The sequence below is a fragment of the Coregonus clupeaformis genome, chromosome 24 (assembly GCF_020615455.1).
Source record: "Coregonus clupeaformis isolate EN_2021a chromosome 24, ASM2061545v1, whole genome shotgun sequence".
Lineage (NCBI taxonomy): Eukaryota > Metazoa > Chordata > Actinopteri > Salmoniformes > Salmonidae > Coregonus > Coregonus clupeaformis.
The window spans coordinates 43,669,750-43,680,542 of NC_059215.1; the positions used below are offsets into that span (position 1 = coordinate 43,669,750).

Genomic DNA, 10,793 nt, shown 5'->3' on the forward strand with positions numbered 1-10,793 from the left:
TCACTCTCTTTGTCCCCTCTTTCTCCCTGTCCTCCGGTGTTCCTCTGTTCTTCCTTTTCTATCCTCCCTTCTCAAACTGCCCCTCCACACACCCACATCCCCTGTTCCCCCCTCCCCCTATGTGACCGATCCTCCCTCTTTCCTTCCTCCATCACCCCCCTCTCCATCCATCAGACATAGATGAATGTGGTGTAGTGGGCCAACCCTGCAGTCCTGGCTTTAACTGTATCAACACAGTGGGATCCTACAGCTGCCAGAGGAAGATCATCATGTGTAACCGTGGTTACCACGCAAGCCCTGATGGAGCCAGGTGCATAGGTAGGAGTAGTAAACAGATCTGTGGTTTTCATTTTCATGGTCACCATCAACAAGATCTCTCCTCTCTTCCTCTCGCCTCGCTTCCTCTCTCCCTCACTTCCTGTGTCCAGATTTGGATGAGTGTCAGAGCGCTCTGCATCGCTGTGGGGAGGGACAGATCTGCCACAACCTGCCCGGCTCCTACCGCTGTGACTGCCAGACGGGCTACCAGTACGACATGTTCAGGAAGATGTGTGTGGGTAGGTACTTTATGGCCTACTGACCTCAAGCAAAAAGAAGTTCCCGCTTTTCACTTGCTCATTGAAATGAAATCTTCGTCAGAATAGTCCTGGATGGTTTTGGTAGGATGCTTGCAATATGGATTAACATGTTCAGATGTTCTTCTGTCTCTATCTCTCTATCTTAATTTGAGAAGTAGAATATAGTCCTCTCTCTCTCTCCGAGCACCCCCACCCCACCTTCATACTGTTCCTGTAACATACCGGGGTATATGGTATTACCAGCAGTGCACACAAGGGCCACTATTTCTTTGCAAATGTAAAAAATAACACAAAAATACAATCCAGGAGGGGATTGATTGTCTCTGCTGTATATGGTATACTGCCCATGCCTGTTTTGTTCCTCTCCTGGTCTTCTCTGTATTGTGTGAGAGTTGCTGCAGTTAGTCTCCCAGGCAGCTCACTTCTGCTGCAGTCTTATCTCCTGCTGCTCTGCTCTTTTCCTCTGGGCTGCAGTCAGCCAGCCAGTCAGCCAGCCAGCCAGCCAGCCAGCCAGTCAGCCAGCCAACCAGCCAGCCAGCCAACCAGTCAGCCAACCAGCCAGCCAACCAGCCAGTCAGCCAACCAGTCAGCCAGCCAGCCAGCCAGCCAGCCAGTCAGCCAACCAGCCAGCCAGCCAGTCAGCCAACCAGTCAGCCAGCCAGCCAGTCAGCCAGCCAGCCAGTCAGCCAGTCAGCCAGTCAGCCAGTCAGCCAGCCAGCCAGCCAGTCAGCCAGCCAGTCAGCCAGCCAGCCAGTCAGCCAGCCAGCCAGCCAGCCAGTCAGCCAGCCAGTCAGCCAGCCAGTCAGGCAGCCAGCCAGCCAGCCAGCCAGCCAGTCAGCCAACCAGTCAGTCAGCCAGCCAGCCAGCCAGCCAGCCTCTGCAGAGAACAGTGTGCTGATTCACTGGGTTGTGACTTCAATAATAATGGACTCCAGTGGAATGTTTAGACTATCAGCAGGCAGCATTTCACACCCCTATTCACACACACTAAGGAGGTGTACGAACACATACATACATTTTGTATACACACTTTCTCTCTCTCACACACACATTCTCTCTCTCTCTCTCTCTCTATCTCTCTCTCTCTCTCTCTCTCTCACACACACACACACACACACACACACACACACACACACACATACACACACACTCACAATCTCCCTCCACTCTCGTCAGATGTGAATGAGTGTTGGCGCTTCCCCGGCCGCCTGTGTGCCCAGACCTGTGAGAACACCCCGGGATCCTATCAGTGCTCCTGCACCGCCGGCTTCAGCTTATCCAGCGATGGCAAGAACTGTGAAGGTGAGTGTGTGTGTGTCCTGTTACATTCCCAGTAGGACAGAGAAGGCTTTTGTTCCCCCTGTCACACCTCTAGAGGACTGTGTGATTGGACTGATAGTCTAAAGCCAGTAGTGGCTGTTGGTGGAGAGATATAGAGACATAAACATATTGCATTCTGTGACGTCATGGACATCATGACATTGTTTCAAGAGTTACTTTGAAATGGTACAGCAACGGTCTTCTTCCATCTTTGAATGTCTTACAGATGTGAATGAGTGTCTAACCAACCCCTGCAGTCAGGAGTGTGCCAACATCTACGGCTCCTACCAGTGTTACTGCAGACAAGGCTACTACCTGAGGGAAGATGGACAAACCTGTGAGGACATTGATGAGTGTGCCCAGAGCATTGGCCACCTGTGTTCCTTTAAGTGTGTGAACGTCCCAGGGAGCTACCAGTGTGCCTGTCCTGACTATGGCTACACAATGTCTCCCAACGGACGCTCCTGCAGAGGTGAGGAAACACTGATACACACATTACATACACCTAATACATACACACATTACCGCTGAGCTGACTATGGTTTGGGTTACAGACATAGATGAGTGTGCCATCGGGGCCCATAACTGCTCATTGGCTGAGACCTGCTACAACATCCAGGGAGGCTTCCGCTGTCTGTCCTTCGACTGTCCACAGAACTACCGCAAATCCTCTGATACGTAAGTTACTGTATCTCAACTCATCGGTTATCCCAGGACTCCTTGGAACAGAGTTGAACTACAGTTGAATTGAAGACTTTTAAGCTTCTGTGTTGTTGGAAAAGCAAAAAAAATTGCATTTTCAACTGCGTTTTCATGTTGCCCTCTGGGGCTGGTCAACTGTGTTCTCTTGATTTCCTCAAAGTTCAAAGATCTTTTGAGGTCTTTCTCCAATCTAGTGGAGTGTATGCGGGAAGGAACAATGTTTCCCTTGAGGGTAATGTGTCAGGCTGGGTAATCTGATCAAAGCTGTGAAACAGAAAGGCCACAGTGGACGGAGGCCATGATACATCAGCTAGGAGTCGGAAGATCTGTCTGGAATCACACTATTGAGTTTATGGCTTCATCTCTCTTCTATTTCTCTTTGGTCCTATTTTGAAATGACCTGGACAAACAGTCATGTTTTGCCTATGAGATTCTGACCCTTTGACCGCTATTATTTGATGTGTTGATTTCATGACTCTGACTCTCTGACTCGTGGTTTTACTATACGCATTCCTTCTTTTTTAATATTGTTTTTCATTATAGTGATTATGTGTGATTCTGACTCTCATTGGCTGGTCCTCTAGGCGCTGTGAACGACTGAGCTGCCCCAACTTCCTGGACTGTCAAAACTCTCCTCTGAGGATCACCTACTACCACCTGAGCTTCCAGACCAACATTGTCATCCCCGCCCAGATCTTCCGCATTGGCCCCTCCCCTGCCTACTCCGGGGACAACGTCATCATCAGCGTCACCCAGGGCAACGAGGAGAACTACTTTAGCACGCAGAAGCTGAACGCCTACACAGGCGCAGTGTACCTGCACAGGCAGGTACGTGAGCCCCGGGACTTCCTGATCGACGTGGAGATGAAGCTGTGGAGACAGGGCACCTTCACTACGTTCCTGGCCAGGCTCTACGTCTTCATCACGGCTAACTCACTCTAACAGACTGGCCCCCAGCCTCCCCCTACTCCTACCCATCCTTGTCCCCCCCCCCACTCTCCCCCTAATGGACAGCCAGTTCCCATCTGACCTCCTAGCCCTACCCCTCAATGGACAGTTTGAGTTTTGACAATAAGTCAGTCAACTTCAATAATCATACCAGTTGCCCAATTTTATAACACACTGATGATTAGGTTTGCAAAATCCCTGGAATTTTCTATAAATTCCCTGGTGTTCCCGAAATCCCAGTTGGAGGATTCCCGGAATCAGGAGGGAATAAGATGGAAATCTGGAATTTCGGAAATCCGAATTCAAACCAGGATTTCTGGAAAACCAGGGAATTTATAGAAAGTTCCAGGGATTTTAGAACCCTACTGGTAATAGCAAAAGTAGTTTTGCACTGTAAAAATAAATATGTTTCAACTTTAAAAAAAGAAGTGACCTGGCTGCCTTAGAATTGGTAATGTCAACTCAGTAGTTGAAGATGAGTTGACAAAATGTAATATGAGTGACATTAGTTGATTTAACTTGATTTTAAGTCAGTGGGCTAGAGGTAACACTAGTTTTTACATCCTAAAGCAGGGGTAGGCAACTAGATTCAGCCGCAGGCCGATTTTTGTCGGAGCGGATGGTCGGGGGGCCGTAACATAATTATAACAATTTGTACACTGCAAATTGACCACAACTAAGCCCAAAAAGAGATTGTATTTGAAAAGAACAATAATTTCCATACCTTGATTACATTGAGACATGATCACATGTCTCTTTTCTTTCGTGGAAATACTTGGGAATAGATTTCCTAAATGTATTTTTTTTACTAAATCACTTGTGGGCCTGTTGCTAAAACAGGTTGTGTTGTCAGTCAAAAAGTTACTGTATCAGTGCCTCACCCCAAATTATCATTTTGTCTTTATTTTCTATCTCCCTTAAGCTGCTGTTCCCTTCTATCCTCTTGAATAATTTTGTACCACTATGCTAATTTAATATCACAGTATATTATGACATGTATTTGTACCTCTGTATTATTCAGACACATTATGCCTGGATGTATCATATTTCTGCTGGTTTCGTAAGCTGCAAATATTTTTGGGTAAAAACTAAAACTACACAAACTGTTTGATATTCCGTGTCTATATAACCAATAACAGTATCCATATCCGGCGAAAAGATTCAAATGAAATACCAGGCACATTTTTTTACACTTAAAATCCAATTTATGAAAAGTAATCAATTCAATGTACTTAAAAGTAAACCAAATTACTGCTACTCCTATCAATGTTCACACAGTACAAGTGAATCCAGACATGAATTTTCTACTTGTGTTAGACTTGCAGGGTGAAGTGGTTACACTATGTCAGAACATGTCATACTGCAAATATACATGTATATTTACATACCTTTTCACACCTCCCTAGTGAGATCACCACCGTGAGAGAGCCCTTCATTTACACAATCTACCCACAATATAAAGACACGTTTTACAATGGCTAATACAAACAACCTAATATTATAGTGTGAAATGCCTGTAATAAAAACATATAATGATCTTAACGTATAATAATATAATGAATATATGACGCAGATTATGTTAAACTCGTTTCTTCTCCCACTGCCACTTTTTGACAGAGCAACATCTCCATCTACAGGATATAGTGTGCTTTACACAGTCTATAGTCATACACCAGTGACGCATGGCTGGAATTCAATCAAACTCACAATGCCAATGTTTAGTGTCTGTTGACAAACTGCTGCCCACATACACTACGTGGGACAGTAGTAGGTTTTCATAGAATCCAAATTCATTCTGTGAATGAGTTTGAACATGGCACAGAGCTACTGTGTTAAAAGTGGTCCTCTGTAGCTCAGCTGGTAGAGCACGGCGCTTGTAACGCCAAGGTAGTGGGTTCGATCCCCGGGACCACCCATACACAAAAATGTATGCACGCATGACTGTAAGTCGCTTTGGATAAAAGCGTCTGCTAAATGGCATATTATTATTATTATTACAATGCAGGTTTGATTCGATTGAGCCCATAGCTACTGAAATGTTTCCCAACTACGTTACTTGCCAGTGGGATCTTGTTTCTTTTACATTTTGGTTTTATCTGAAGGTCAGAAAGAATGCAGAACTTCACATCAATTCTACAGAATGTGGGACTAATATCATTAGAATCTCTGAATGTCAACTTTTTTTAAATGGAGTGTATAAAAAATATTAGATGCCCTCCCTGTTTTCATATGAGCTTCAGTTTGCACTGAGGTCATCTGCTCCTCTAGCCCTGGGCTCTGAGGAAAGGGTGTGAGTGGCTCCTTGACAACTGTATTAATGTATATTACACATCCAAACAGAGACGTTTGCCAGTTATCTGCTCACTAGAATGAGTTATATTTCCAAAGGTCATTTCAACAAAATAATCTAAATTACATTTTGTTTTCCACTCTCCCTGGTCTAATTTTAGTCATGAGGCCTTCTCTTGGCTCTGAGAGCAAATGGGATAGCAATTATGAGGCATATGCTTCATAGCTAAACTGTGTATTCCACACAGGGGAGATACTGAGCTATAGTGAGGTAAGATAACTAGCACTGTGTGTACCTGTGTCGTTTTGTAGCCTAGTACACAGAACAAAACACTAACAAATGTCAACATAGACAAATAGTAATGTACATACAGTGGGGGAAAAAAGTATTTAGTCAGCCACCAATTGTGCAAGTTCTCCCACTTAAAAAGATGAGAGAGGCCTGTAATTTTCATCATAGGTACACGTCAACTATGACAGACAAAATGAGAAAAAAAAATCCAGAAAATCACATTGTAGGATTTTTTATGAATTTATTTGCAAATTATGGTGGAAAATAAGTATTTGGTCACCTACAAACAAGCAAGATTTCTGGCTGTCACAGACCTGTAACTTCTTCTTTAAGAGGCTCCTCTGTCCTCCACTCGTTACCTGTATTAATGGCACCTGTTTGAACTTGTTATCAGTATAAAAGACACCTGTCCACAACCTCAAACAGTCACACTCCAAACTCCACTATGGCCAAGACCAACGAGCTGTCAAAGGACACCAGAAACAAAATTGTAGACCTGCACCAGGCTGGGAAGACTGAATCTGCAATAGGTAAGCAGCTTGGTTTGAATAAATCAACTGTGGGAGCAATTATTAGGAAATGGAAGACATACAAGACCACTGATAATCTCCCTCGATCTGGGGCTCCACGCAAGATCTCACCCCGTGGGGTCAAAATGATCACAAGAACGGTGAGCAAAAATCCCAGAACCACACGGGGGGACCTAGTGAATGACCTGCATAGAGCTGGGACCAAAGTAACAAAGCCTACCATCAGTAACACACTACGCCGCCAGGGACTCAAATCCTGCAGTGCCAGACGTGTCCCCCTACTTAAGCCAGTACATGTCCAGGCCCGTCTGAAGTTTGCTAGAGTGCATTTGGATGATCCAGAAGAGGATTGGGAGAATGTAATATGGTCAGATTAAACCAAAATATAACTTTTTGGTAAAAACTCAACTCGTCGTGTTTGGAGGACAAAGAATGCTGAGTTGCATCCAAAGAACACCATACCTACTGTGAAGCATGGGGGTGGAAACATCATGCTTTGGGGCTGTTTTTCTGCAAAGGGACCAGGACGACTGATCCGTGTAAAGGAAAGAATGAATGGGGCCATGTATCGTGAGATTTTGAGTGAAAACCTCCTTCCATCAGCAAGGGCATTGAAGATGAAACGTGGCTGGGTCTTTCAGCATGACAATGATCCCAAACACACCGCCCGGGCAACGAAGGAGTGGCTTCGTAAGAAGCATTTCAAGGTCCTGGAGTGGCCTAGCCAGTCTCCAGATCTCAACCCCATAGAAAATCTTTGGAGGGAGTTGAAAGTCCGTGTTGCCCAGCGACAGCCCCAAAACATCACTGCTCTAGAGGAGATCTGCATGGAGGAATGGGCCAAAATACCAGCAACAGTGTGTGAAAACCTTGTGAAGACTTACAGAAAACGTTTGAACTGTGTCATTGCCAACAAAGGGTATATAAAAAAGTATTGAGAAACTTTTGTTATTGACCAAATACTTATTTTCCACCATAATTTGCAAATAAATTCATTAAAAATCCTACAATGTGATTTTCTGGATTTTTTTCCCCTCATTTTGTCTGTCATAGTTGACGTGTACATATGATGAAAATTACAGGCCTCTCTCATCTTTTTAAGTGGGAGAACTTGCACAATTGGTGGCTGACTAAATACTTTTTTCCCCCACTGTACATGATGACTATGCTATCATACTGACATTCTTTCTCGTATAAAATTGTTCAACACAAGATAAGAAGTGGCCAAGCAGTTTTAGCTATAGTGACCAACCCTACAGTACACTACATGGGTGTGTTGGGCAGCTCTTCCCTCCACATTTATTAGAGTCAATGGCAAGCACTTCCTCCCATTGAGGTGCCATCCGACACGGACTTATGAGTGCACTGGCCTTGATCGATGGTCCTTTTCCACAATTAGCTTTATCTGCTGCTCTAGATTGGCTTGTGTTGTGTTTCAGGGACTCAGTGAATCACACATCCCAGAGAGGGGAAGTTAGGAGACATGCGGATATAATGGTTTCAAAGGACCGTCACAGGAAGTTATGAGACGAAGGGAGAGGAACAAGAGAAAGTTCTAGGATAGATCATGTGGAGACATTAAGCCAATGAAAATGATACCAGGTCAGAAGGCCAGTAGTGTTTTGGCATTTGTGTTTCAGGGGAGGCCTTGACAGTGTTTATAATCAAACAAGGCAGCATCAAATTAATGTTAATGAGACAGTTTGAAATTCCATTCGTTTGGAACGAACCTGACGGAATCTTTAGCCTTATATACTGTAATCCCAATTGGCTCACCCCCCCTCCTCTCCCCTGTAACTATTCCCCAGGTGGTTGCTGTAAATGAGAATGTGTTCTCAGTCAACTCACCTGGTCAAATAAGGGTTAAATATATATTTTTTAAACTAAACACATTCCTTACACTATTCAGACGCCACCTCAGCATCCTTGTCCTAACATTACGATGAGCAGAAATATGATGACCAAAATCGAATGTGATTCTTTCAGAAGCTTAGGCCTACCTCCCAAGTGTAGAGAGATCTCTCTTGGGTGAATTGGATCAAGTAAATGCAGATAGTTTGTTTTCTCAGACTGTACATAAGCACTGTGTCAAGCTGTAGGTACAAGTGAAGATTGAGTGTGTTTATTAGTTTATACTGTACTTTACATTAATATCACTATCTATGGTCTGTGAGGAGGGGATGTGTGTATGTGTGTGTGTGTGGGGGGGGGTGTTGTTGCAGACACGGTTGTCTTTGATAGCTCAGGTGGTCACCACCTGAGGGGGAAAGAGTGTTAATGGGCATTCTCAGCTCCAGACAAGCACAGGCTAGTGCACCCTCTCCTCTGGCTGCCTTACACTGAGGGTAGTATGCATCATTAGAGACACTGGAGTTACTGACTACACAGAGTTCTGGTGCTCAGGCCGACCCCGTCACTAGCGCAGTTGTCACACACACACACACACACAGAGAGAGAGAGAGAGAGAGAGAAAGAGAGAGAGAGAGAGAGAGAGAGAGAGAGAGAGAGAGAGAGAGAGAGAGAGAGAGAGAGAGAGAGAGAGAGAGAGAGAGAGAGAGAGAGAGGAATTTGCATGAGGTAAGGTATGTGAGAGTACCTGTCACACCGGGACTCCTGTGTGTGTGCTGTTATCTCTACCCCTCTCTCTGATCACAAAGAACTGGACTGTATCAAATAACAAATAGGGTAATAGCTCCACTTACCCTTCTGGTGGGCCAAATACTATTCATTGTCGTAGTTCTTACATCTCTATCCAAACTGGGGTGATTTGGGACAAGGGGTAGAAGTGCTGAGCGATTAGTGCTTTTTCAGGACAGTTATAAAAAAAACAAATTAAACATTAAATTCATTATGAAATAATGACATTAAAATGGTTTTGAGCTTTTTAATGGAAATTCCAAAGGCCAAAATAGCAATCAATAAATTGCCAAAACATTTAAAACATCCCATTGTCTCTGTCAGTTCCACATCAACAGAAAGAGGAAATTACTATGAAATAATACAATATTTTAGTTGTGTATATTACTTCGTTTTTATTTGATGACGTATTTATTTTTCATTCCTTAAAATCATCATCTCATCTCTGCTCAGGCAGTAGCAGCCAGCCAGCCAGACAACCATCTAACATTATCTCTGTGCTCCGCCATACTGTACTGTCTTTGAGTCATCCTATTTAGCTAGGCTAGTAGCTGCCTAAGTATGCTGCAGAGCTCTCTGCCTAAATCATTTTACTAGTTCTTTAAAGTACGTAAGGCATACTTTCAAGACTGCTTATTACCAACTACTACATCTATCAATTGGGTAGCGCTACCTCACAAACTGTCTCTATCCCTCTGGTCATTGGGTTGTGTACATTCCTCTCGTACGTCTGTGTATAGGCTATACTGCTCTGTCCAAGCTGGGAAGAACAGGCGTAATGAATTATGGTCATTGTAGTTAATTAGCACATTTCTGCGCTAAACTAGGTTGAATATTTGACTAATGAAAACGACAACTCCCTTCAGCCCAGTGTCCCACAAAGTTCTTGACTTATGCCACTTTCAGGTGCTATCGGAAACGCGTAACCTCCGAGTTCAAATTAATGTAAGTTATTTGCGTAGAGCTTCCTATTTGTTGATTCTGATACCTCCTAAGTGGGAACCTCAGGATCCAACTCTTCTGCCTAAGTTAGCAAGTCGGAAATTTCGGCGTTTCCTAGTTCCGACTAGCACATTAATTTATTTTGTGAATGATTTGTTTTCTCTCTAAAGAAACGGCGCGTTGAGCTCACAAAAAAACTAAATGGAATTGAAGTAATTGAACCGCCGTAATTGAACCGTCTCTGCATGTCTGGCAGACATATCAGTATGGATGACGGATCACCACCTCAAGCTGAACCCTGGCAAGACGGAGCTGCTCTTCCTCCCGGGGAAGGACTGCCCGTTCCATGATCTCGCCATCACGGTTGACAACTCCGCTGTGTCCTCCTCCCAGAGTGCGAAGAGCCTAGGCGTGACCCTGGACAACACCCTGTCGTTCTCCGCCAACATCAAGGCGGTGACCCGCTCCTGCAGGTTCATGCTCTACAACATTCGGAGAGTACGACCCTGCCTTACACAGGAAGCGGCACAGGTCCTAATCCAGGCACTTGTCATC

The 10,793-nt window shown here is 44.4% G+C and overlaps 1 protein-coding gene across 1 annotated transcript in view; it reads left to right on the forward strand.

The window, feature by feature from the left end:
• Nucleotides 1–3,973, forward strand: part of LOC121538567 (fibulin-2) — a 55,508-nt gene extending 51,535 nt beyond the window's left edge. Inside the window, exons 11-16 of the mRNA XM_041846705.2 lie at nucleotides 175–318; nucleotides 429–557; nucleotides 1,755–1,880; nucleotides 2,125–2,370; nucleotides 2,453–2,576; nucleotides 3,185–3,973. Coding sequence (XP_041702639.1) covers nucleotides 175–318; nucleotides 429–557; nucleotides 1,755–1,880; nucleotides 2,125–2,370; nucleotides 2,453–2,576; nucleotides 3,185–3,542 — 1,127 coding nt within the window. The 3' untranslated portion in view covers nucleotides 3,543–3,973. The remainder of the gene's footprint in view (nucleotides 1–174; nucleotides 319–428; nucleotides 558–1,754; nucleotides 1,881–2,124; nucleotides 2,371–2,452; nucleotides 2,577–3,184) is intronic.
• Nucleotides 3,974–10,793: the final 6,820 nt, after the last annotated feature.